Genomic DNA, 25,839 nt, shown 5'->3' with positions numbered 1-25,839 from the left:
CTTTGCGTGTATGATTGTAGATAGGCTTCAAGGAAGCTCCTCTCGACCCTGAGGTGGATGATTGGGAGAACTAGGAGTCTGTCCAATCTTCTACAGGAAAAGTCTCTCCATACTCATCGTCTCAGTTCAGCCATCACTCTTTTCTTGTTTCACATCTTTCCACAATGTTGTGCTTGAAGGAACAATTAGTTTATAAGTTAAATTTTATTTTATTTTATTATATTTCAGTTATTATCTTTTTTCTTCTTCTTTCTATCTCTTTATCATAAAAAATACAATGCCTTTTTTCTTTTGCGCTTATATTTCTGATCATTAGTTTCCTTGAGAAAAAGAGATTATAATGAATAGGTGTTGGCAAAAGATGAACCCATTGCTAATGGAGCTCGTGAGTCCATCGACGAGCCGACGACGATCTCTCGTGAAGTGGCCGTCAAGTGGCAATTGGATGGGCCCATTGGACCCACCACCCCCTTGTTGTTCACGTGGCACACCACTCACCATGAACTCATCCTAGTCTCCTCTATCTACACATATATCATCGATTGTCAATCGATCATCTTACCAACCTTTGATACGTTCTCAAAATTATTACACGGTCAGCAATTATCTTAGAATTATATGTGCCATGAAACGCCGAAGCCGACATTGTAGCAACTATTCATGGATGATGTCAACGGGGCTTAACCTTTCAAGAGAACATTTAAGATACGATTGAATCCAACTCATATATCCCAAATATTGTTCCCAATTCTTTAACTCATGTATCACACACACAGATTTTGATTCCACCATTCAAGGATGGTTACTCTGAGTTCGTTCTACGAGTCCTCAGAATCTATGATTCATCCAACACAGTCGAGGGTGAGTGTGTCAGCAACTACTTTTGGCTTCTTGTCTCGAAAGTTTTTTGACTGTGAGTAAGTGCGTCAAACCATATAGAACAGAAATCTAAAGAAGACGGATTTCCTGTCTCGTCTCCTCTTACGACAGCTCCCGTCTTTTTACTGTGCTACTCCGTCAGGTATAAAGAGATCGGTCGAGTCTGTAGGATTGGTTCTCGGAGTGTACTCTATATATCATCATGTACTGAGTCTTCTTTCTCCTGTACAACTGCAGCGGCTTTGATCTGTTACAGGATGAGCCCGACCTGTGATCCCCTGTGATTCTATCTTGCTCTCGGCTCCCATATCTGGCACGAGTAATCTTGCATTTTGTTGGTCACTTCGTTCTTTGACGGACTGGGAATTGGTTTTCTCCCCCAAAAGGGCCTTGTGACGAGACCCTGATTGGAGGAGTATTAGTGGTGTTCCTATGTAGTTGTATATGGAGTCTTCCACAAATTGAGGGGATTTTTGTTGTCAGGCTCAAGACAAGCACTTAATCCTTGCTGCAACAGTAGTCGAATTGCTCTTGCACAGTTGTTTCATCTTTTTCTTTCTTTACAATTCGTCCTTCCGGTGTTTGCGTTTGGTTTGGAGAATCTCGATCCTTGAACTCTGTAGAGAGGTTTAAGCATCTGTTCCTTGTGGCCTTGAGCAATTACTGAGCTGTGCCTATTTTCCTGTTATGGATTCGAGAGCAGTGGTAGCATCTCAGTCATGTGGAGGATGGTCGTGTTGCGTGCTAGCTTTTCGAAGATTTGGGGGTTGAGGAATGATGTGAAGCCAGCCATGGGCGGCTCTGCTGATGGTTTTGTTGTGTGGAAGGATTTCCCCAGGGGTCTCAAGATTCTCCTCCTCGACAAAGATGCGCCATCCGCTGTCGAAACGAAGTCGAAACTCGAAGAAATGGACTACATTGGTACTTCTCAGAGCTTATTTTAGTATCTCAGGCTGCTATTTCTCTTCTCATCTGTCATCTTACATGTAATCCAGAATTGCATTATGCTTGAGTGATTGATTGATTTCTGCATAGGTGGATTATTACAGCATACTAAGCATTTTTCGGTTCTTTGTAGTTTCTTTGTATCATAATGAGGAAGATGCACTGGAAGCAATTTCAAAGGAGGCTGAGAACTTTCATGTTGCTATTGTGGAGGTGATAACTTTGACTATTCTCACCGCAAATTTTACTACAGAAGATAATTAGGTTTCACAAAAGCCAACTTTTGCAGGTGACAACTAGTGATAACTGTGGGAGTTTCAGGTTTCTTGAGATGGCTAAAGACATTCCTACCATTGGTTAGTAAAGCCGCAAACTCTTCTACTTGCTGCTTCTACAATTACTATTTGCCAGTACACCAGAGTTGAGTATGCACTTGGTTTTACACTTTTCTGGAAACAACAAAGACCTGTTCTCTCCTAAACATATAATTGATTTCTGCTTTTTTATATGCACTCCTGTGTTTACTTTTCAATGATTATCTGAAATTAGGTTCTGATCACATTACATCCGAGTGAAATTGGTTAAAGTCCATGTCGGATTAATTAACTTGAAATAAGTTGTTTGTTCCGATAAGTCGAAACTCTAAGATAGGAGCAGTGCATTTCTACATTGACAATGAGGATTTTGATGATGTCTTATCTGTTGCAGTTATTTCAGATGTACACTGCCTAAGCACCATGATGAAATGCATAGCGGTGAGTTCAACAAATTTCATGGATTGTATAACCATGAACTAATTTGTTTCATCCCTCACATACTATAGCATGCATATATGTCACTATTTATTTTCTATGTTTATATTCTTACATTCAACATGGTAAAAAATTTTCTTCTTCATCTTTCTCATGACATCTATGCCATATTGTGCAGCTTGGTGCAGCAGAGTTTCTTCAGAAGCCAGTGTCTGAAGACAAGCTCAGGAACATATGGCAACATGTGGTTCAAAAGGTGCCCTTGGATCTCATGAAGTACCTATAATTAACAGCACTGTTTTAGAGAATAACAAGTTAATTTGTCTAGAACAGGCCTTCAATGCAGGGGGCAATGAATTATCCAAATCACTGAAGCCTATTAAGGACACCGTGGTTTCCATGCTCGAAAAACAGTCAGAAACAGATGAGCACAAAATTAAAGAAGAAGAATCAGAAAAAGATGACAAATATGGTTGTGAGAAAACAATGGCAAATGACAGGTTCTCAGCACCATCAACTCCACAACTGGAACAAGGAGGAAGGTTTCCGACAAATGGAGAGTTTCAGGAAATAACACACTGCTCAATTGCTAAAGAATTGCCACAACCAGGGAAGCACAGTAGCTCTGTGTCAAAATCTGTCGGTAGTACATGTGATAATTCAGTTAGCATTGCTAACAATAAGGATGTCTTGCCTTCTAAAGCTGAAGCTGAAGCTGAAGAAGAGGTGAATTCGGTCGATGGTTCTAAAACTGATGAGCGCAGTGCTGTTAAAGAAGGTTTTCTACCTTCTCATTTTCATAGCGTGGATGATCTACAAAAAAATAGATTGTCCTATTCAGATGGTGCCAGAAACAACAGAAAGAAAATGAAGGTATTACTTTATAAATTCTTGCAGCAATGTCATCAAACATCAAATGGCTGCACATTTTTTGAGTTCAGGTTTGAGTGCCTTGTTTCTGAGTTTCATATTTTTTTCATGGCAGTGGACATGATTGTAGTGTTTAAATTTCTCGGTATTGCAGGTAGACTGGACTCCGGAACTTCATAGGCAGTTTGTGCAGGTAGTAGAACAGCTGGGAATAGATCAGGCAATTCCCTCCAAGATTGTCGAACTGATGAAGGTGGAGGGTCTAACAAGACATAATGTTGCTAGCCACTTGCAGGTTCATACAAAACATTCACTTTTGGGGAGAGTAGGTTATACCTTCAAATGAATTTCCACATTTTCGATGTTGGCTAGTTAAAAATATGACTGGAGTATTCCTGGTGCACAGATGATTGCATGAATTTTAGGATTAGTCATACTCTCATCGATAATTGCGAAGAACTTATGATGTGATTGCACCTTACGGAAACTAGGTTAAGCATGAATCAGTCGTTAATTCGCTGATGCTTAGAGCAAGTGGATCTGCAACCTTGAGGATCTAAATGAATGATATATCATAGCAAATTTTGCAGACCATAATGATTAAGCAGACCAGTCAAGTGTGAAAGAAACATTTTAAAAAATCATCTAGCAAATGTACGCATCTTAGCCTTATTGCAATCACTGTGATTGCATTGCTACCTCAAGCAATTAAAAGACGATCTTAAATTTTATATGGCAGAACTCTTCTCTTCCTGCTCTTCATGCATTAGTAACCAGTTCTGCACTGACAACAATATGTCTTGCAGAAGTATCGGATGCATAGAAGACATGTTTTGCCAAAAGATGAAGATAGGAGATGGCAAGCAGATAAAGATCCTACTCAAAGGGGTTACATACCAAGACCAATTTTGGCCTACCCTCCATATCATCCCAATTGTGGTGCTCCGACAAATCAGATCTATCCCTTTTGGGTTCATCCAAATTACCACACCCATGGTGTCGGTCAAGCTGGTTATACAAGATGGCATCCACCTCCTCAAAGTTGGCCCTGGAAGACCTATCCTGTGGTAACAGTTCTCTTCTAACTAATATACTAATGATGTTACTATGATATGTTCTAGTCCTTTCTGACCAAAAAAAATAGATGAAAATATTGTGAACAGCTGAGTGTGTTGAAATAAATGATTGACATACATGCCTTTAAATTTGTTGACTAGGCTAATATCATATGTCTCTTTTACATGCATTTACTAATATACTGCATAGCAATGAGAAATGCTGCCTATTGCCTTGTTTCAGGTTCATGCTGATGCGTGGGGCTGTCCTGTTCTTGTCACCCAATATGGCCAGTATCCGATGTCTTCACCAGTGAGTCAGTCACTTTGATTAGATTACCTTACATGTAATTGTGAGTTTAAATTGTACCTGAATTGTGTTAGATTGCACAGCCGCAGAGATCCCTGATGTATAGTGATTTTGATACGAGGGGAGACAGCAATGAGATGTTTCAAGAATCCTACGGTCTGCATCAGGTAAAAGCACGACACCATTAACCTCTTAAACTATGTTTTACTTTTGCCCACCTCTGCATTTATCAAGTACTGTATATTGGCTCAAGAAGATGAAAACATCAATGAATAATCAAGTAGAACTATGTCGTAATTAGAAATAAGCAAAGCCATCTTCTTTAATTTAGCTTATATTTTACTTGGAATTTCGATACTGCACGCATAGTTTGAATGAGCAATACCTGATCTGATACTTGGATGAGTGAGTGAATGTTCAAGCATTAGAATTATTATGCATGGATATCTCTCATTAGGATGAACAACTTGCTGAGAACAAAAGAGCACATTTAGCAGGTCCTGTCTATTCTGTCTTGATTAGGTTATCTCTAGTCAAGATCATGGAATTTGTTGATCACTAAGCAAGACAAACACATGCAATATTTTTCTTTTGATGAACAAGTTCATGCAGCCTATTTGCATTGATCTGTCAAACACATTAAAGTACAATGTACATTGCATTCCTCCACACACATGTTAATACTAGTTGTCCTGTGCTACGAAGCACTACAGATGTGTCTTCTCTTCTCTTCTCTGCATCTTGTGATTCGAATGGCAGGTGGAAGAGGCGATCGATCGTGCCATAAAAGATGTGATGAGCAAGCCATGGCTCCCCCTTCCCCTCGGCCTCAAATCACCATCCGCCGAGGTGGTGCTCACGGAGCTCCACCGGAAGGGCATCTGTACCGTCCCTCGCTCCACCCCCTCTACTGATCCCCACTCCTGTGGCTGACTCCGCCGCCGGAGCTGGTGGGCTCGGCCTAATCGGTGGCTACGGGGCTTAATTCATCATCTCATGAGAGCATAATGGGGATTGTGGCTGTGAATACAAGTCTGCTGTTGTTAAACCAAGACATTGGGTCCTCATAGAACTTCTCTTTTGCGTGACTGTGCTTTATCCTTTTGGCCTCTCCCTTCAAGAATCATTGACCTAATTCGATTTTAATTTTGGATCGATTTATTTTTATTTGGACCAAAACATCATCACCCCTATCAATTTATATGATTGGTAAAGCTAATCAGAAACACTACACAGAATCTGAGGATAAAAGAATTTGATCAAATAGATCCACTTTCTGTTTTATTTTTCTTCGTACAAATTGCTAACTCTTTGGGTATAATTGATGGATAAATAAAAAAGGCCTACCACTAAGAAAAATAAAGACTACGCTTATCTTCCATCGGTCGTCTCCGCCGCCTCATTTATGCACTCCATATCGTGCCTCGGCGAATCGGACGGCGCGTCGATGACAGCTTTCGTCGCCGCCCTCCCGGTGCCCCCGGGAGATTCCGTCGCCTCGTCGAGCGTCTTCCTCCCACACTATGAAAACGGCTCCTCGCGGCTGGCCGTCTCCAAGCCTTCCTGGATCGTCCGAACGGAGGTAAATCGCCAGGGCGACACCTTTCCTTTTTCCTAAACCATTCGTGCCTTTATTCTGTGGTGTTCTCGTCGAGATTTGCTTTTAGTGCGTAAAAGGAGAATCTTTACGGATCTAAAACGAGGTGACACCTCTAGGGTTCTGGTTTTTACAGTGATGTGAGTTGTAGACCTTCAAATTTTATGCCCCAGCAGTGGTCTTCGATCAGGAGGATTGTGTAAGGACACTTTCTTGGTTTGATTTCTATTCTCTCGTGTGGTTTACATGGTTATGGCCTCATTAGTCCTCTGTCTAAAGATACTCATTTATGTGTTGGGCGTGTTGTGCCTTGAATGATTATACAAGCCATTACGATGTTTAGGTTTGTGGCATAATAGAACTGCTGAATCCTGATGTTCATAAAATTCGATAGCAATTAGAGAATCTCTGATGTAAATCTGGACCTTTTTGAGTTGAATTAGAACACCTCATATATGTGATGATTACTAGGGCAAAAATTTAACGATAAGATTTTGGATTGCTATCGTTATTATTTCTATCCCTTCACAACTGAACAAATCACAAAACCTGCAAATTAGTTTAACAATGATATGATTCTGGGTAAGTTTCGTTAGTTCTGTTGATTGGAGCTTACCACATTGATTTGAAAAATCAACAAATTTTCACTCTTTTTTGCTGGGATTGTTTGTGATGTCCCTATGTATATGCTGTCCATTTTTATCAGATTTCTATCATTTTTTACCGATGTTTGTAGATGCATAACAATGTTTGTATAGTATGAACTTTTACCCCACTTAGGAGATATGGATTAACAGCACAAACGATAACAAAATAGCTCGCTGTTAACGCCATACTACTTATAACAGATTATCACTTATAAAATAACTGTTTGATGAGTAAATTGTTCATCACAAATTTTCTTGACAAATGACACTTTGACCCACATTAAACCTTTTTCAGAGTATAGATCCCCCTTCTCAACAAGTTAAATACCACTCATTAGAAGTTATGTAACCATGTTACTTTAAAATTTTATAACAATTATTCGGATTAGATAAAGATAGAAAAACATGGATTTGTTTACGGTAAAACCAAGTGAAAAAAAAAAAGATAATCAATAAAAGATGAACAATACACAGAACTTAATATATGAGCTTTTTTGGGATTTTCACAAAATTTGTAGGCTTCAAATTTTTTAACGTCTACATACAGTATAATAGAAAAAAGAGTAAAAAGTAAAAACAATGCCTTTCTTAGATTTTTGGCATTGATTATAAACTTAGAATCCTAAACTCTTTGCTTATTTTACCACATCCAATTGTGCTGGCCTTTCATTTTAGAAGAAAACTGAACAATTTTCTGCAATTTATTCGGACCTGTTACTGGAATCTTACGTATATTTTCAAGGGATCACCAACAGATTGTTAAGTTCTGAACATGATCAGTCTTTAACCATGAGTTCCTTGCATCCTGTTTGTTTCAAATAGTTCTGATCTGAATGATGCTCTATGTCAAAGAAAAGCATGCAAAATCATCCTCCAATGCTTTGACTCTATTCAAATTTTATTGTCTTTCATGAGGAAAATAAATGTATTATTTGCTTATCCTCCATTCCACTAGTCAGGTTAGTTATCCACTAGTCTCAGATCCAATTTTTAATCAACATATAATATCATGTAAGCATGTTGATATGATTGGGAGGAGTATTAAGATCATGTCAAACTGTTTACATGTATGTTTATCTGGTCTAATTCATTCCTGATTTAGATAAAATTGTTGTTCAAGGTGTATAAAGAACAAACAAGACCACAACTAGACGCATAAGGAAGTCTAATGAAGACATTTGTGACCTTTATCTTTATAAGAATTTGACATGAAGGATTTTTGTATTTTTTTTTTGCAAAAGGGGAATTAAAAAGCTTCACTATGAAGTCGAAGGGACATGAAGGAACGATAGACGTTAAACATGTATTTGTTAATGTTACACTTTATGCCAGTTATTGATTACATGAAACTGTGCATTAAATATGTTAGTTGTCTTACTTGAAACTTGTCTTATTATAACTAGTGTTGCTTATATCAATAGAAACACTTTTTTTTCAGTTATATCAATCGGAAAAATTGGCTAATTTGATAGACCATGACTAACGACCCATGGGGATGGCAATGGGTGGGGTACTCTTGAACTTTCATTGTGCTCTCTAATCAACTACCTACTCTCTCACTTGAACCTATTCCATTTGGATTCAGGCACCCACTTTCCTACCTGACCCATCCCAAACCTGATAACGAGTAGTCAAACTCGATTAAAGCTGGTTAGAAAGGTGTGGGCATCCTGGAGAAACCTGACCTGCTTAAACCAAGAAGGTTAAGCTGGTGGGTGCCTAAAAACGAGCAAGGGGTGCCTGTAAAACCTCACCTTTTGTTGGCAATATACCTATCCAGTCAAGTGCTTATCAACTAATATATTGACAAACAAAGACCAATCTGTAGCATAATCCAACAAGTAAAACAAATCATATGCTTTGGGTTAAGCGAGAATAGAGGATAGGGTTAAAGCATTGGAAAGATTGTGTTGAGTAATATGAGGTGAAAAATCTACTAAACCCCCATTTGGATTCAGGTAGTGGGTACTCAATGATTAAAACCCATACTCATCAAAAACCTGGATTAATATTTACTTTGCTATCCGAACCTACCCATACCCATTTAAGGGTATCCAAACGCAGTTTAAGTGAGGTCGCACAGAAGCAGGTACCTGGAAAAATCTGATCTGCTTCCATCTTTAGTGACTTGTGAGTATCTCTTGCAAGAATCACTATATTTTAGCATGGGGGCATAAGTGGGTACTTTTTCTTTTATTGCATGAGTCTGTGCCTTGCTGGTCAACATGCCTCTATGCCAGTTGACACTAGTAAAAAAATTACTGTTATATATCAGCAACTTTGGGATGGTCTAATTTGGAAAATGTGGATCTCTTTGGCATGATCCTTTCCGATGTGCTGACATGTGGTGATTGGCACAACAATCTTGGTTTCTTTTGAAGAGTTTTTTCCTGGGTTTCCTATGACATTATTTTATTTGTTAGTTTTTGTGATGTCAACCTGAAGAAGAATGGGGTTCCAAATTTGGTTACACATAATGTGTTTAAAGCAACTCTTGTAGTTGTTATCTCTGCGTTAGATGTGGCAGATACTCACCATAAAGTATTTGGTTTCTATCAAATAATGCATCTAGTTGTCTACCCTTCAAAAGAAGACTTTTTTCTCTCTCTTCTGTTCATGTTATTGTGTTTGTGGTAGATGGCTCAATATGGAGTGAGTCTGACATCTTAGTTTGGAAAGCATGAGTTATGGTATTTGAAGGATCGCAACGATAGGATAGTAGTATCCATTGACATATTCAAGCCTTGAAATAGATTTGAGATCTATATTGGAGAAATGAACAGGCAGTGAAGTTAGATTTAGACCCAAATTCTGGATAACTTTTGTCTTCTTGCAACAAATTTTTTAAGATACCAAGTCCTATGCTTATATAACAAGTTTTCTGTTTTACCTTCTTGCAGTCAAATGTTAGGAGAGAGAAAATGAAGAGACCAGATCCGCCATGTGTGGTCTGTGATGGTAGTGGGAGAATTGATTGCCAGTATTGTCGAGGAAGAGGTCTCTCAAATATTTCGTCCATGCTATACTTGCACAAGTAGAACAGATTTCGACCTCTCTTTTTCGTTCATTTCTCATGCTATGACTTGATTTATGCAGGCAGGACGAACTGCCTGGATCTGATCATGCTCCCTAAAGGAGAATGGCCTAAATGGTGAGTCACCTAGTTAATACGTTTGTTCGTACACGGTTTGCTTCAGGCATGTTACATCTGATGAGCTGGTGCCGGAAAACCATTGACCTGCCACAGGTGCAAGGTCTGTGGTGGAAGCGGACTTGGGCACTGTAACCGCTGCCTCGGAACCGGAGAATACCGAGATGTAATGGGATTTCATTTTATGAAGAATAATAGGGATTCAACATGATTAAGCAACCGAATCAGGTACAAACATACGTGCTAAGTAGACAATCCTTCAAGTTTGTGGCAATGTTGTCATTCGATATAATTGTTTGGCTATATCCGAAGAGGAAGTGGCCATAATCCTTCAATAGATGGTCAATGATGTGTCGCAGGGAAAGCAGATGCGAGTAGTGCAAATACATCCCGGTGACAATTTCTCGAGGTTGGGCAGAAGAATAGCATCACTGGTTATCCGATATGAATGCTTCGAGTGAACCTCTGCTTTGTACTCGTTGAGCCTAACGAAAAAGTTTGTGGCGCAGGTGAGCTTAAACACATTCGTTGATGGTTATATTTTGGTCAACATATGACATCATAAAAATAAAAATAACAAACACGTTAAAACAATTAATTTGTTTTTTTCAGAATATAGCGTCAACTTATTGTATTCTAAAATAGTTCACCAAAATTATACTGTAATAAAGTCATAATCATAGTGTAATATCTGAACATTCAAGCCAAGACAACTGAAAAGTCGGATATCGACCATAAAATTTCACACGCAAACTCGAAACACATTGACATCCAGTTTTGTGCACTCAGAACTGCTGGTACATAAACGTATCTATGATTATTGAAATGCTAGAACTTGCAAATCTAGTGAAAGCACGCGCAACAATGCAGATCGGAAGAACACTTGAAAGTATTATGTAGGGCTGGTTGTTGGATAGATGTGGAGGGAAAGAGGAAGAAATGCACGAAATATGGCGTCAGGAAAGACGAAGAAAGATAAAAGTGCACTGGCGATGACCTCCAGCATGAATTTGTTCAACTGCTTTTCCTTTTCTCCCTCGCCATATATCTGCAGGAAAGTGTTGATTAAGAAGGCCAGCAACAGATACATCATCGCCGTGCTATATGTGAAGCTGGCTAAGATAAATTTGATTGGAATGGAACGGCGGAACTCCTGCTCATTGTACGATGCATGGACGAGGGACAGCAACAATAACACAGATAATGCCCCGGATGACAACCCGATCACGTACGCTTGTGACAAGTCCTTGAACAAGGGTGAATCTCTAGTTTTTGGATCATCCGTGCGGAAGAAGGAGGAGCTCATGACGAAGACCACAGCTGCCAGAGCGCCTATACATGACTTTGCAAGCCCTACTAGTTGTTGCTTGCAGCTGTTGCGCGTCTGTTTGTGGCTCGAAGTAAAGAGCTCTCGCGCTGTCTTTCCTTTCGTATTTCGACTATGCACTAGTTCTTTAGGAATAATTGATTCCACCATCTGCATGCGTATAAATGCTACATGAATGAATCAACTTGATCAATATGCAACTTTATGATGATTACTATTCGTTTCACGAATTGTGCTGCTACCATCACATGGTTATCATTGCTATCTTGGAATAAATTTTATACATGTATATAAATCTTCGTATCTGCCAATGCAATAAGTAGTGTGTTTGGTTTTTTATCCTCAAGATAGCACCATAAGAATCGCATCGGAATTAATTAAAGAGTTGCATTGTGTGGAGCAGAAAGAAAACAAAGGAAGGAAGAAATATTACTGGAACTATATAAGAGTCTTATTGATTTAGGAGATTTTAAGAAAAGAGTTTAATTATCTAGGTTTAGGATTGAGATGAATCCTAATTTATTCTCATGAGAGAGAGAGAGAGAGAGAGAGGTTTATTTCACAAATAAAATAGTTTTATTATTTTATTTTTCTTCAAGTCATTCCATCAGTATTTGGATTCCTATCTACTCATTTTGGATCCTGGTTCTCGCTAAGATACAAGGACCAAAGAGAGAAGAGCAAAAGTAGTATTTGTTGGTTATTTTGTATAATGCATGAAGAACCCACAACCGACACCCAATGCATGTCAAATAATTGAACGGATGAATACTTTTGAGAAGCATGTCAAAGAATTGGAGGAGGAGGAGGAGGAGGAGGATGAGGGGGGCAAAAAAGGTTTAGCAACTTTACCTCAAACCATAGTAAATCGTAAAACAGTTGCATTGCATCCGGTTCGTCTTGCTCTTCCTTTGCTACATCAGGGCTTCCATCCGAAGCAAGATGCAGGATGGTGTTCCCGGTTTCAGAGTCGATTCTGGAAAATAACCAGGATGGTAAAATGGTTCTCATGTTCCTTATTATCTTGACAATCTCCTTGCGACGATACTTGACTGCGACTTGGAGAACATTTCTGCCCTTGGCGTCCAGGTAGGTTGCTGACTGTGGGCACACCTGCAGGATCTTGCCCACGAACTCGTGAAGACCTATCTCTGCAGCTTTGATCAAGGGTGTCGTCTCAGACTTTCGTGACACTGGTTCAGACTCCGGTGATACTGGTGTTTCATGTGGGGGACATGCAGAGTGTACGATCCCTCCCAAACGATTTTCTTCGTTATAATAATTAGGGCGAACACCAACGGGTTGATGTATTAGCCCAAATAGGTCAAAGTTGATTGGTTGGGCACAGCACTCGATGAGTTCCAAAGCTGCTCGATGTCGTCTCTTTTGCTCCTTCAAACGTTTCATGGGAGGGTAAACTGTGAGAATTAAGTCTGAGAGAGAGGTCAGAACCAACCCATGTTCTCATTAATTACCAGCTATCATCCTAATTATCTCTAGCTAGCTGTAAAGTCTTATCACAAATTTTTTAAGTTGCTTAAACTATTAAAAAAAACGTTTTACAATTATGCGGGTGGCATACAAAATTCATTATTTATTATTATTATTAGCAACACACGTGCATAGGTACACACGCGTACGTGTCTAGCACATATATAAGACCATCTAGGAAAAATTATCTTCGGAGCACCGCAAATAATCTACAATATTAGGCCATTTATGTTAAATAAGTTGGATGATTTTTCTTTTAAAAATTAATTTTTAAATTTTTCGTAGGAGGTATCCTCACTTAGATATTTTTCAAAAGATAGCCTTATTTGCTATAAACCTTAAAATATCTTTTGATAAGATAATTAGAGTGTAGGTTACAACATATGGACCGGACCGGTTTATAGAGTGAATCGATTTTCCTGCTTCAATTCAATCCCTAATGAAAAAGATTTAATATCAATTATCGTGTTTGTCAATGATCTTATTAGCTTTGAATAAGGTGAATAGACTTATGGTGTCAGTTAAAATCAAATATTTATTCTAGGGAAAAATCTATGTCAAATATATTAATATTTTTATCTTAAAAAAATATTAATATATTTACAAAAAAAATTAATCAAGTAATTAGATCGATTTATCCTATGGATCAATCCATTAATATAGATATCGCTCCAATTATCTTGTCAGCAGATGTTTTAGGTATTATGACAAATAGAGGATGTCCTTTAGAAAATATGGGAAAAAGCAAAAGATCCTGTTTTTTTCAAAAATTCACCAATATAAATTTGTTTAGGAAATTAATAATGTGCTATAAAACTTGTTCTGTAAATTTTTTTTGGGAAGGTTCGTATAGATATCATCATCCATGCATGCACTCTTTGAGAACAATAACAACTTACACAGCTTTAGAAGGTGGAAAAGGCCCCATCTGGCTGCATGGACAAAAAAAATATAAATCACACTATAATATGATGACAACACACTTTCACCTTAAGATGGATGTAAAAAATTGTAGGTAGAGAAGTGAGCACCTAAGATGCAAATCAATTCCAATAGGTCCAAGAGAGTGTCATAGTGAGGTGGGAATCTTGAACGAATTCCTCTCGACCTCTCCAAGGATTCGTAGTCACGTCGTGCATCCTGTTTTGTGGCTTCGGCTCGCTTTAGATTACAGTTTAAGAAACATTCATGCAGATGGGACAAACATATATATATATATATATATATATATATATATATATATATATATATATATATATATATATATATATATATATATATGTATATGTATATACATTCATAATTATGGAATTAATCTGTCATGTAAATTAAAAATGATTCATATATAGGGAAGCACACACATACCGAGACAATATCGTTAGAGCTTCTCGCTTCCTCTTCTGCATCTTTTTCGTCTGTCTTGCCACAGCCCTCTTCCGATGGAACCACTGAAGTGAAAACTATTATGAGCATTCAATTTGCTGTCTTTTTTATTTGATGTTGAGAGTTACATAAACATCAATATTGATGGATATTTTGGATGGGAATTCGTTCCATCCAAATGATTGGGAGCAGATCTGAGCACTTTGTTAATAACCTTTTTGGGGAAAATAAAATTAGAGTTTGGGAACACTTACTGACATATAGGATGGATTCGAAGAAGCCAAGGAGAGTTTGGCTTCGGAATAACCCGGGAATGGTCAACATTAGATCCAACGAGGTTACACCATGCTGATCGACGTTTGTGATCTGACCTGGATAATACCTTGCAATCTGCAATGCGAGCTCTGCACGCACCGAGAAAATATATTTAAAATTCATTGGAGACAAAATCAGGGATAATATATATTAGATAAAGCGACAGGATGGAGGGGTGGTGATTAATGACAACTTGCCCGGCGCATTGCCCATGATGGCACAGTGCAGCATGGTGGCGCCGTCCTCCCTCCGGGCATCCGGTGAGCTGCCATTCTCGACCAGCAGCTTGAACGTGTCCTGCAGCCCGTACAGGGCCGCCTTATGTAGCGGTATCTCCATTTTCGCGTTCCGCACATGAACGAGATCTGGCACCCTGCGGATCAGCTCCGAGGCCACTTCTTGGTCGTCCATGGCGGCAGCTACGTGAAGCGCCGTGTCGCCGTCGTAGTTGGAAGCCGTGAGCATGGTATCTGATACTTTGTTGATGAGGCGGACGGCGAGCTTGGGCTTCTTGCAGGCGATGACGAAGCTGAGCAGGGAATCATTCATGAGGTTCACGCGGTTATCCCGCCCTACCAATTGCAGGAGTTCGTCCACGTCCACGTTCGCACGGTGGATGAGCGAGTTCAGCCCACGGAAGCGTGCCACGTCCAGGGCATGCGGTGGCTCCTCTGATCCACCGCCACCTGCGCGATGTGCATCAGCAGCAAGCGTCTGCGGTTGGATGCCGGAAGGAGCCGCCATATCCTTAACACGCCAAAGGGAGCCGCTCCTTTCGCTACGTTCTCACCGACCACTAAATATATATGGTGCAGTTGCTATATGGTGCGCACAACTCGTTCGTACGCCTTCGCCTCCAGATTTCTACTGCGAAACTAAAGCAACCTGAATGCCTGCCTTAACAAGCAGACTAGCTGATCCTTTTGGCTCTCATCCATCGTCGAACACCTCCTTCCCCCTTGGTTTTTGTAGGTCATGCTCATCGCAAGTCTTCGGAGTTGAGAACCCATTGGTTGGTCTCCGTCTACATCTCAGTCACAAAAGATTCGACAACAAATTAATCGTATGTTACAGAGGCCAACCTACTAATGAATAATTCACATACGTTAAAGCTACACAGCAGCCTTAACTTGTGGGTCAACGATTCTTGCTCTACAGGAAACAATAATCCGGAAGCTTGCACCCAAACCTCTACTTGTGGGTCTCCACCGATCATTCAACCTGCACCTTACAGAAAAGGTTTTGTAGATCATACTCATCGCAAGTCTTTGGAGTTGACGACCCTTTGGTTGGTCTCGTACGCACCCGGGATTGTGGCAACATCTCTTTATTGAATCTTTTACTCCCAACGTTATCAGCAGGCTGCAAAAGGCCATCATTTGTAGCTCCAAATCACGTTATCTTTGAGTGGGTGTCGTTTGCTTTAGTGACGAGCTAAAAGATATTTATTATTCGAATCTGCGTTGGCATGATTTAATTACATCAACAATTACCGGAAACTGACATGACATCCCAAGTAAACTAATCATCTCCATCGGTCAACCAATAAATATAAATATAATTAATAGTTTCTTCCAACATATCACTTTCAGTCTCACGTCATATGGCGAAAAGATATAGCTTGGTGAAACGGAGACGGGGACGGGGTACCAAACACTTGTTTAACTATCATATAGCTTGACATTGACATGAAAACGAACCAAAAGAAAACGAGTAAATAACAAAGAATCGGTTGCAGTCTCAATTATAGTATTAACGAAGAACTTCTTTTCTCAAGCTAATAGGGATTTTACTAGAGTTGACATGACAGGAGGTCGTCGGAGAGGAGCTTTTTTTTTTTTGTAATACCTCATGTTTAATAGGATTCTTTATATATAAATAAAAAAAAAGCTGAAGTGATTTTTTATAAAAATTTTAATAATACCTTTGAACCAGACTATTTTGAACCTGACTGATTAGCGGGTTGAGTCGATCTGGATTAGATCGATTTGGGTCGAATCCCTTCGGATCGGGTCGGGGGTCAAGCCAGATCCCTTACATTGGAGTTATACTCGAATTTACTAAGATATATTAATTTTTATATAAACTTATTATAAAATAAAAAAAAACTAGTAAATTTATTTTGTTAGAATCAAATTATTGTAGAATTCTCAAAGTTTTGATGATTAATTATCCTAAATATATCTAAAAGTAAAAAATATTAATATTAAAATAAATTTAGGTAATCGAACTTAATTTATTTCAATTTCAAGTATAACTAAGTCAATATAGGAAATAAAAAATAAGAGATGTAGAATTTTATGATTAGTTTTATGATGAATTTAGGATAAATTTATAAAAAAAATTTAATATTCAACACATTCTTTGAATGATAGTGTAATAATATATTTTGAATAATTTAGAATATTTTTTTTTTATAAAAATTAATATATTGTTGTATAAAATATATTAATTTTATATAAAAAGTAATTGGGAAAGGGCGAACATCAATTAGACAGTTATAGAGAAAGGAATCAAAGGAGCCGAGCACAAGTTGGCTTCGGAGGAGGATGGTAACCATTAGCTGCAACAGCGTGAATCGGATGTCCATAACCTTTCGCACCTCATAAATAAGCTTCTTCCTTTTCTTTTCATTTTTCTCGCTGTATTATTCTCGTGGCAGGTCTTTGGAATAGACGAGCATTGTTTGTCTTCTTCAGTCGGACCATATCTATCTTTTCTAAAATCTTTCTTATTTGACTCCATAGATAATGCGAAGGAGGGTTTTCTTTCCTTTCTACAAAGGTGATTTTTTTTTGTTGATATTTTTTTAATTCAAAATTGATGTCATTAACTTCCTGAATGATTGGCTTCTATAAGCCAATCATTTCGTTTGCCTGTGCAAACTTTGGTGGGCCAAAACTTTACGATATAGACTATGTGATTTGTCACAGAAGATTCAATAAAACTCGAGCCTATGTTCTAGCCGACCTCTGGGAAAACGAAAGGACGTCCATACATCTCACTGCAATTTGCATGCGATAGGGGAAATCTGTCACTCGACATGTGACAGTATACATGACAATAGAGGGTGAGATACGATCAACAGTTATGTCATATTGACTTCGTCAAAAACAATAGAGAGGGCCATCACCATTATCGGTGATCAGATCTGTTGTCTACCGTGGCGCCTATATCATCATCTAATTTAAGATATAAGGAAAGACCACATTAAAGCTGCAATCAAATAGCGTCCATATATGACAGAGCCTTTGTTGCTGCTTGTACACACAAGATATTTAACTGTCCAATGATTTCTACCAGCACATACCGATAGAACAGGTGGCATACCGCAATAGGTAGGACCCACGCACATCATGAAGCTGCAGATTCCAAAGATGTGGCGATCATGCTTGTTGACTCAACGCCAAAGACGAACAAGGAAAGATATACCGAAATCGGCGCCACGAAAGAACAACACCAGGAAACAGATGACGGGGAAGACGGTGAGCTCCAATACGAATGGAATCAAGTCCTTCGACTTCGTCTTCTGCCAGCCATATAATTGTAGGTAGATGTTGCAGGTGAACGCCACCAGAAAAGACAGCATCGCCAACCCAAACGACGAGCAGGCACATCTCTGGTGTTGTTCTTATCCCTCGCCATGTCACCGTACAAGGAGCAGCAGTTCCGTCGTATCATCCCAACCAAATACTTCTTTGCCGGGGAAGGAGAAGCTCGACGCGAACACTATTGCAGCGACCAGCCCTGAACACGTCCTGCACGTTTCCATTAGTTGACGTTTGCAACTCCTGAGCATCACTTGGTGACTCTCAGTAAACATCTCTTCTGCGGTCTTCGTTTGCGCGTTCCGACTGTGCACTAATTCCTTAGGAACCATATCTCTCACCGTCTGCATTCAAATGTCAGAAAACGATCAAATTTAGCACGCAACTCTGAGAATATATAGATTTTATTTGTATATTTGTTGGTTATTTTGTATTATGCGCGAAGAACCCACATCCGACACCGAATGCATGTCAAAGAATTGAATGGATAATACTTTTGAGAAGCATTTCAAAGAATTGGAGGAGGGGGACAAAAAAGTTTAGAGACTTTACCTCAAACCACACTAAATCGTAATGCAGTTGCATTGCATCCGGTTCGTCTTGCGCTTCCTTTGCTACATCAGGGCTTCCACGTGAAGCAAGATGCAGGATGGTTTTTCCGGTTTTGGGGTCGATTTTGGAAAATAACCACGATGGTAAAATGGTTCTCATGTCCCTTATGATCTTGACAATCTCCTCGCGACGATACTTGACTGCGACTTGGAGAACATTATCTTGTCAACAGATGTTTTAGGTATTATGACAAATAGAGGATGCCCTTTGGGAAATATGGGAAAAGCAAAAGATCCTTTTTTTTTCTCAAAAATTCTCCAATATAAATTTGTTTAGGAAATTAATAATGTGCTATAAAACTTGTTATGTAAAAAAACTTTGGGAAGGTTGGTATAGATATCATCATCCATGCATGCACTCTTTTAGAACAATAACAACTTACACAACTTTAGAAGGTGGAGAAGGCTCCATCTGGCTGCATGGACAAAAAAACATAAATCACACTATAATATGATGACAACACACTTTCACTTTAAGATGGATGTAAAAAATTGTAGGTAGAGAAGCGAGCACTTCAGATGCATATCAATTCCAATAGGTCCAAGAGAGTGTCATAGTGAGGTGGGAATCTTGAACGAATTCCTCTCGGCTTCTCCAGGGATTCGGAGTCACGTCGTGCATCCTGTTTTGTGGCTTCGGCTCGCTTTAGATTACAGTTTAAGAAACATTCATGTTAGATGGGACAAATATATATATATATATATACATTCATGATTATGGAATTAATGTGTCACGTAAAACCAAAATGGTTCATATATAGGGAAGCACACACATACTGAGACAAATGTCGTTAGAGCTTCTGCATCTTTATCGTTTGTCTTGCCACAGCCCTCTTCCAATGGAACCACTGAAGTGAAAACTATTATGAGCATTCAATTTGCTATCTTTTTTATTTGATGTTGAGAGTTACATAAACATCAATATTGATGGATATTTTGGATGGGAATTCGTTCCATCCAAATGATTTATGTTCAGTAGGGTGAACAGGTTTAGTGGCATGCAGTTTGGGAGCAGATCTGAGCATTTTGTTAATAGCCTTTTTGGGGAAAATAAATTTAGAGTTTGAGAACACTTACTGTCATATACGAAGGATTCGAAGAAGCCAAGGAGAGTTTGGCTTCGGAATAACCCGTGAATGGTCAACATTAGATCCAACGAGGTTACAGCATGCTGATCGATGGTTGTGATCTGACCTGGATAATACCTTGCAATCTGCAATGCGAGCCCTGCATGCACCGATATAATATATTTAAAATTCATTGGAGACAAAATCAGAGATAATATATATTAGATAAAGCGACAGGATGGAGGGGTGGTGATTAATGACAACTTGCCCGGCGCATTGCCCATGATGGCACAGTGCAGCATGGTGGCGCCGTCCTCCCTCCGGGCTTCCGGTGAGCTTTCGTTGGCCACCAGCAGCCAGAACATGTCCTGCTGCCCGTACAGGGCCGCCTTATGTAGCGGTATCTCCTGCTTCCGGTTCCGCACATGAACGAGATCTGGAACCCTGCGGATCAGCTCCGAGGCCACTTCTTTGTCGTCCATGGCGGCAGATACGTGAAGCGCCGTGTCGCCGTCGTAGTTGGAGGCCGTGAGCATGGCATCTGATACTTCGTTAATGAGGCGGAAGGCGAGCTTGGGCTTCTTGTAGGCGATGACGAAGCTGAGGAGGGGGTCGAGCATGAGGTTCACGTGGTTATCCTGCTCCACTAGTCGCAGGAGTTCGTTCACGTCCACGTTCTCACGGTGGATGAGCGAGTTCAGGCTGCGGAAGCGTGCCACGTCCAGGACATGCGGTGGCTCCTCTGGTCCACCATCACCTGGGCCATCTGCAGGCTGCGTCGTCGTAGGGTTCAGCGGGTGGAAGCCTGCCAAGTCCGGGACATGCGGTGGCTCCTCTGGTCCACCGTCACCTGCGCCATCTGTAGGCTGCAACGTCCAGGGATTTTTCTCTATTTGTCTCCATGATCCGGCGCCTACATCATCAACAGGCATCAGCGTTTGGATGCTGGAAGGAGCCGCCATATCCAAAACACGCCGAAGGGAGCCGCTCCTTTCGCTGCGTTCTCACCGACCACTAAATATATAATGGCTACGGGGAGGAGGAGACGAGGTGATGAAGTTGGTCCTCATCGACCGACAGACGCCACCTTCCTCATTCCCAGTTGGTCGAGTAGCTTTGTTTCTCGTCGGGGGATAACTTCAGATTCTCTACTCGAGCTGGCTAAAGATTACTTAGATCGGAATGGTTGGTAATTAAAGTGCAAAAAGGCGATTCTCCCCCTCCTCAGTGCTTCGAGTGAACCTCTGCTTTGTACACATTGAGCCTAACGAAAAAGTTGGTGGCGCAGGTGAGCTTAAACATAGGACATCATAAAAAAAAAAAAAAAAACAAACAAGTTAAAACATATTAAATAAATTAAATTGCTTTTTTTTTTTTTCAAAATATAACTTCTACGTGTTGTATTCTAAATAGTTCACCAAAAGTATACTGTAATAAAGTCATAAGCATAGTGTAGTATCTGAATATTCAAGCCAAGACAACTGAAAAGTCGGATATAATTTCACACGCAAACTCGAAACACATTGACATCCAGTTTTGTGCACTCAGAACTGCTGGTACTTAAACGTATCTATGATTATTGAATTGCTAGAACTTGCAAATCTAGCGAACGCGCGCACCAATACAGATCGGAAGAACACTTGAAATTATCATATCAGGCTGGCTGTTTGATAGATGTGGAGGGATGGTGCATGCTTACAGACACTTTAACTCTAAATATAAGGACGAAATATTCCAAAAACGGCGTCAGGAAAGAAGATGAGGCAAGCGAGAAGTGGACAGGCGATGATCTCCAGCATGAATGTGATCGCCTGCTTTTCCTTAACTCCCTCCACGCCATATATCTGCACGAAAGTGTTGAATGTGAAGGCCAGCAACAGAGTCCCCAACGCCATGTTATATGTGAGGCCGGCTAAGTAGAATTTGGTTGGGATGGCACTGCGGAACTCCTGCTCCTTGTACGATGATTTGACGAGGGACAAGAAAAAGAACAGAGATGTAGCCGCTAATGACAACCCGATCACATATGTGTATGACAAGGCCTTGAACATGGGTGAATCGCTAGTTTTTGGATCGTCCGTGTGGGAGAAGGAGGAACTCAAGGCGAAGACCACAGCTGCCACAGCGCTTGTACTTGTGTTTGCAATCCGTACTAGTTGTTTCTTGCAGCTCTTGCGCGTCTGTTTGTGGCTCGAAGTAAAGAGCTCTTGCGCTGTCTTTCCTTGCGTATTTCGACTAAACACTAGTTCTTTAGGAATACTTGATTCCAGCATCTGCATGCGTATAAATGCTACATGAATGAATCAACTTGATCAATATGCAACTCTATAATGATTACTATTCGTTTCACGAATTGTGATGCTACCATCACATGGTTATCATTGCTATCTTGGAATAAATTTTTATGCATATATATACATCTTCGTATCTGCCAATGCAATAAGTAGTGTGTTTGGTTTTTTATCCTCAAGAGAGCACCATAAGAATGACATCTTAATTAATTAAAGAGTTGCATTGTGTGGACCAGAAAGGAAACAAAGGAAGAAATATTATTGGAACTATATAAGAGTCTTATTGATTTAGGCGATGTTAAGAAAAGAGTTTAATTATCTAGGTTTAGGATTGAGATAAGTCCTAATTTATTCTCATAAGCGAGTGAGAGAGAGAGAGAGGTTTATTTCACTAATAAAATAGTTTTATTATTTATTTGTCAAGTCATTCCATTAGTATTTGGATTCCTATCTACTCATTTTGGATCCAGTTTCTCGCTAAGATAGGACCAAAGAGAGAAGGGCAAAACTAGTATTTGTTGGTTATTTTGTATAATGCATGAAGAACCTACAACCGACACCCAATGCATGTCAAATAATTGAACGGATAATACTTTTTTTGAGAAACATGTCAAAGAATTGGAGGAGGAGGGGGGCAAAAAAGTTTAGCAACTTTACCTCAAACCATACTAAATCGTAATGCAGTTGCATTGCATCCGGTTCATCTTGCTCTTCCTTTGCTACATCACAGGTTCCATCTGTAGCAAGATGCAGGATGGTGTTTCTGGTTTTAGAGTCGATGCTGGACAACAACCAGGATGGTAAAATGGGGTTGTCTCCCTGAGCCATCCTACGAATAGTTTCTACAGTCTCTCGGTTCCCAGATTCTATCGCCACTTGGAGAACATTTCTGCCCTTCGTGTCCAGGTAGGTTGCTGACTGTGGGCACACTTGCAGGATCTTGCCGACGAAATCATTAAGGCCCATTTGTGCACCTAAGAACAAGGGTGGTTCGTTCCATCTGTCTTCCGAGCTCGGTGACAGTGCCTTTTTTTGGGCATCACCTTCTTCTCCAGTCTCCGGTGGAGAGTCTTGTGGACCTAGTATACTCTGTTGGGAGGGATCTTTTCCACGCACAAAGAAATCAAAGTATCCTTCTTTGGCCAAGTATTCGATAAGGTGCATTGTTTCTGTATGGTTCTTCTTCTTCCCCTCCAGACGTTGGACTCTCGGGGACACTGCACCCGTGCATGCATTTCAATTATCATTAATCATGTAACGTAAAAACCTAACATAAATTATTTTTAATTTTTATAAGCGATTCATCATTTGCTAAGAAAAGTATAGGTGTGTAAGAACTGTTAACTCACATTGCCTTATAATGTTATAAACAAATCGCAGAATCCAGCCAGCTGCAGGACAAAATGCATGCATAAACCAATGCTATCCTACATTTAATAACCATAAAATGATAGATTAAGAACCTTTCACTTTACGATTGAACGAGTACCTGGGATGCTGATCAACTCCAACAGGTCAAAGAGAGTGCTGTACTTTGATGGGAATTTTGAGCGAAAAGCCCTCAGCGAGTGGTCACCGTCATCGTCTTGTGCTACTCCAATGCTCTTGAGATTACATGTGCATGCCACAGAGAGAACCGAATCAGAGAGCTAAACGTAAACGATGTACTCATGATTCGAAGCAATGTCATGTAAAAAGTCATTCATGCATAAGCCACATACAGATCTGTCGAGTGCCACCTCTTCATCCCTTTTGTTCATTTTACTCGAGTCCTCTTCCAAAGGAATCCCTGAAATGTAAAACCAAAGAGCTCTACGAATATACTTATGCACATTTTAATTGATTTTTAAGCCTCATCGTAGATGAGAATTATTGCTGTATGTAGAGAAAAAGGAGAAGAGGAGGGTAGCACTCACATTCGTAGACGAAGGAGTCGAGGGCCCCAAGAACTACTTGGCTTCGGAATGCCTCAGGAATAGTCACCAACAGCTGCAGCGGAGTGAGGGCGTGCTCATTCCGGGATTCGATCTGAATTGGATAAGTCTTTGCAATCTCCAAGGCGAGTACTGCAGGCGTACCGAGATGCTAATTGAAGTTGAACCGTGTACAAGGGAAAGAGGATGTAGCGATAGTTACCTGGCGCATTGCCCATGATGGCACAGTGAAGCATGGTGGCGCCGTCCTCCCTCCGGGCTTCCGGTGAGCTGTTCTTTTCCACCAGCAGCCAGAACATGTCCTTCTGCCCGTACAGGGCCGCCTTATGTAGCGGTATCTCCTGCTTCCCGTTCCGCACACGAACGAGAACTGGCACCCTGCGGATCAGCTCCGAGGCCACTTCTTTGTCGTCCATGGCTGCAGCCACGTGAAGCGCCGTGTCGCCGTTGTAGTTGTAGGCCTCGAGAATGTCATTTGATGATATTTTGCCGATTAGGCGGACGGCGAGCTTGGGCTTCTTGCAGGCGATGACGACGCTGAGCAGCGGGTCATTCATGAGGTTCACGCGGTTATCCCGCCCCACAAGATTCAGAAGTTCGTCCTCGTCCACATTCTCACGGTGGATGAGCGAGTTCAGTCGGTGGAAGAGTGCCACGTCCAGGAAATGCGGTGGCTCCTCTGGTCCACCATTACCTGCGCCATCTGCAGGCTGCGTCGTCGTAGGGTTCAGCAGGTGGAAGCCTGCCAAGTCCGGGACATGCGGTGGCTCCTCTGATCCACCATCACCTGCGCCATCTGCAGGCAGCCACATCATAGGGAGAGACGGCAGTTTCTCTACAAAACACGCCGAAGGGAGCCGCTCCTTTCGCTGCGTTCTCACCGACCACTAAATATATAATGGCTACGGGGAGGAGGAGACGAGGTGATGAAGTTGGTCCCCATAGACCGACAGACGCCACCTTCCTCATTCCCAGTTGGTCGAGTAGCTTTGCTTCTCGTTGGGGGATAACTTCAGATTCTCTACTCGAGCTGGCTAAAGATTACTTAGATCGGAATGGTTGGTAATTAAAGTGCAAAAAGGCGATTCTCCCCCTCCTCACGTCTGGTTCTTTCGTTCTCTATACAAAAGCAAAAGTAGGCAACACGACGACTTTTTGCTTAATTAAGCTGAAGGCTTTAAATAAAAAAAAAAGGAAGACTCCACGCACTCAATGCCTTCGTGAAGACTTTCTAAAGCTTTGTTAGAAGGAGTCAACCGTATCCACATCGAATCATATTCGAAGATTATTTTTGATATCCCGTACGATGTTTCTCAATTCTTTTTTAGGATCGTTAGACAATCAAACTACAGTAAATCAAGTTAGAATCTTGTGTGTTTCTTGGGAAGGGGAGTGGCCCTCCAATCTCTCCTTCTTATCACCTCCGATCCAATGGGTGACTTTTATACCCATGCATTACTCAATAAATAAATTTATTTATTTTTTAAAAATAATTCTTCTATTTAGGATGATATCTTCCTACTTTTTTGTTTATTTCTTAAATTTTAACTTCAAGTAGCGAACATCTCTACCCAGCAAAAGTTACATTTATTATATGCATCTGTGGGGGTGGGTGAAAAAAAATCCAATTAACAATTTATCAAAATAATTCGTAACATTGATTAAA

At 40.3% G+C, this 25,839-nt stretch overlaps 5 protein-coding genes across 9 annotated transcripts; 2 read left to right on the top strand and 3 right to left on the bottom strand.

The window, feature by feature from the left end:
* Positions 1 to 871: 871 nt before the first annotated feature.
* On the top strand, positions 872 to 5,909 carry LOC103975171 (two-component response regulator-like APRR2). Of its 3 annotated transcripts, none has more exons than XM_065139693.1 (12): positions 872 to 1,021; positions 1,117 to 1,800; positions 1,958 to 2,037; positions 2,114 to 2,180; positions 2,533 to 2,579; positions 2,755 to 2,832; positions 2,910 to 3,449; positions 3,601 to 3,741; positions 4,253 to 4,513; positions 4,746 to 4,814; positions 4,895 to 4,978; positions 5,571 to 5,909. In XM_065139693.1, exons 2-12 carry the CDS (start codon positions 1,599 to 1,601, stop codon positions 5,742 to 5,744), a joined length of 1,743 nt encoding a protein of 580 aa, XP_064995765.1. In that variant the 5' UTR covers positions 872 to 1,021; positions 1,117 to 1,598; the 3' UTR covers positions 5,745 to 5,909. The 3 variants fall into 3 exon arrangements, with proteins under 3 accessions (XP_064995765.1, XP_018678068.2, XP_018678067.2); XM_018822523.2 differs by having other exon boundaries at positions 3,601 to 3,771; XM_018822522.2 differs by having other exon boundaries at positions 3,601 to 3,771; positions 4,886 to 4,978.
* Positions 5,910 to 6,064: 155 nt separating this feature from the next.
* On the top strand, positions 6,065 to 10,800 carry LOC135631795 (uncharacterized). The gene is made up of 5 exons (XM_065139694.1): positions 6,065 to 6,393; positions 9,956 to 10,052; positions 10,152 to 10,206; positions 10,303 to 10,434; positions 10,545 to 10,800. Exons 1-4 carry the CDS (start codon positions 6,217 to 6,219, stop codon positions 10,415 to 10,417), a joined length of 444 nt encoding a protein of 147 aa, XP_064995766.1. The 5' UTR covers positions 6,065 to 6,216; the 3' UTR covers positions 10,418 to 10,434; positions 10,545 to 10,800.
* Positions 10,801 to 10,873: 73 nt separating this feature from the next.
* LOC135631794 (uncharacterized) lies at positions 10,874 to 16,045 on the bottom strand. Of its 3 annotated transcripts, none has more exons than XM_065139689.1 (7): positions 14,920 to 16,045; positions 14,662 to 14,811; positions 14,390 to 14,484; positions 14,056 to 14,164; positions 13,924 to 13,956; positions 12,386 to 12,966; positions 10,874 to 11,683 (listed from the first exon to the last, which is right to left on the bottom strand). In XM_065139689.1, the coding sequence occupies exons 1-7, from the start codon at positions 15,464 to 15,466 to the stop codon at positions 11,099 to 11,101; spliced, it is 2,100 nt and encodes a 699-aa protein (XP_064995761.1). In that variant the 5' UTR covers positions 15,467 to 16,045; the 3' UTR covers positions 10,874 to 11,098. The 3 variants fall into 3 exon arrangements, with proteins under 3 accessions (XP_064995761.1, XP_064995763.1, XP_064995762.1); XM_065139691.1 differs by having other exon boundaries at positions 10,875 to 11,683; positions 12,386 to 12,951; positions 14,920 to 16,044; XM_065139690.1 differs by having other exon boundaries at positions 10,875 to 11,683; positions 14,390 to 14,472; positions 14,920 to 16,043.
* Positions 16,046 to 21,612: 5,567 nt separating this feature from the next.
* Positions 21,613 to 24,022, bottom strand: LOC135631295 (uncharacterized). The gene is made up of 5 exons (XM_065138843.1): positions 23,961 to 24,022; positions 23,729 to 23,843; positions 23,589 to 23,630; positions 22,897 to 23,456; positions 21,613 to 22,221 (listed from the first exon to the last, which is right to left on the bottom strand). The coding sequence occupies exons 1-5, from the start codon at positions 23,997 to 23,999 to the stop codon at positions 21,661 to 21,663; spliced, it is 1,317 nt and encodes a 438-aa protein (XP_064994915.1). The 5' UTR covers positions 24,000 to 24,022; the 3' UTR covers positions 21,613 to 21,660.
* Positions 24,023 to 24,085: 63 nt separating this feature from the next.
* LOC135631609 (uncharacterized) lies at positions 24,086 to 25,003 on the bottom strand. Its single transcript, XM_065139350.1, has 3 exons — positions 24,376 to 25,003; positions 24,156 to 24,305; positions 24,086 to 24,114 (listed from the first exon to the last, which is right to left on the bottom strand). Exons 1-3 carry the CDS (start codon positions 24,986 to 24,988, stop codon positions 24,086 to 24,088), a joined length of 792 nt encoding a protein of 263 aa, XP_064995422.1. The 5' UTR covers positions 24,989 to 25,003.
* Between the last annotated feature and the right edge of the window lie 836 nt (positions 25,004 to 25,839).

Source organism: Musa acuminata, chromosome BXJ3-2 (genome assembly GCF_036884655.1).
Source record: "Musa acuminata AAA Group cultivar baxijiao chromosome BXJ3-2, Cavendish_Baxijiao_AAA, whole genome shotgun sequence".
Taxonomy (NCBI): Eukaryota; Viridiplantae; Streptophyta; class Magnoliopsida; order Zingiberales; family Musaceae; genus Musa; species Musa acuminata.
The sequence above is the reverse complement of the archived record's forward strand: the minus strand, read 5'-3'. Positions and strand labels throughout refer to the sequence as shown.

Coding starts and splice junctions, on each gene's coding strand:
- LOC103975171 (XM_018822522.2), top strand. CDS start 1,599: ATGTGGAGGATGGTCGTGTTGCGTGCTAGCTTTTCGAAGATTTGGGGG. Junction 2,580..2,754: donor CCATGATGAAATGCATAGCG/GTGAGTTCAACA, acceptor CATATTGTGCAG/CTTGGTGCAGCAGAGTTTCT. Junction 4,514..4,745: donor CCTGGAAGACCTATCCTGTG/GTAACAGTTCTC, acceptor GCCTTGTTTCAG/GTTCATGCTGATGCGTGGGG.
- LOC135631795 (XM_065139694.1), top strand. CDS start 6,217: ATGCACTCCATATCGTGCCTCGGCGAATCGGACGGCGCGTCGATGACA. Junction 6,394..9,955: donor CCTGGATCGTCCGAACGGAG/GTAAATCGCCAG, acceptor ACCTTCTTGCAG/TCAAATGTTAGGAGAGAGAA. Junction 10,207..10,302: donor AAAGGAGAATGGCCTAAATG/GTGAGTCACCTA, acceptor GACCTGCCACAG/GTGCAAGGTCTGTGGTGGAA.
- LOC135631794 (XM_065139689.1), bottom strand. CDS start 15,466: ATGGCGGCTCCTTCCGGCATCCAACCGCAGACGCTTGCTGCTGATGCA. Junction 14,812..14,919: donor CATCATGGGCAATGCGCCGG/GCAAGTTGTCAT, acceptor CGGTGCGTGCAG/AGCTCGCATTGCAGATTGCA. Junction 12,967..13,923: donor TTTCCACCTTCTAAAGCTGT/GTAAGTTGTTAT, acceptor CCTCTCTCTCAG/ACTTAATTCTCACAGTTTAC.
- LOC135631295 (XM_065138843.1), bottom strand. CDS start 23,999: ATGAACAAAAGGGATGAAGAGGTGGCACTCGACAGATCT. Junction 23,457..23,588: donor TTATAACATTATAAGGCAAT/GTGAGTTAACAG, acceptor GCACGGGTGCAG/TGTCCCCGAGAGTCCAACGT. Junction 22,222..22,896: donor ACGATTTAGTATGGTTTGAG/GTAAAGTTGCTA, acceptor ATACGCATGCAG/ATGCTGGAATCAAGTATTCC.
- LOC135631609 (XM_065139350.1), bottom strand. CDS start 24,988: ATGATGTGGCTGCCTGCAGATGGCGCAGGTGATGGTGGATCAGAGGAG. Junction 24,306..24,375: donor CATCATGGGCAATGCGCCAG/GTAACTATCGCT, acceptor GTACGCCTGCAG/TACTCGCCTTGGAGATTGCA. Junction 24,115..24,155: donor CGACTCCTTCGTCTACGAAT/GTGAGTGCTACC, acceptor CTCTACATACAG/CAATAATTCTCATCTACGAT.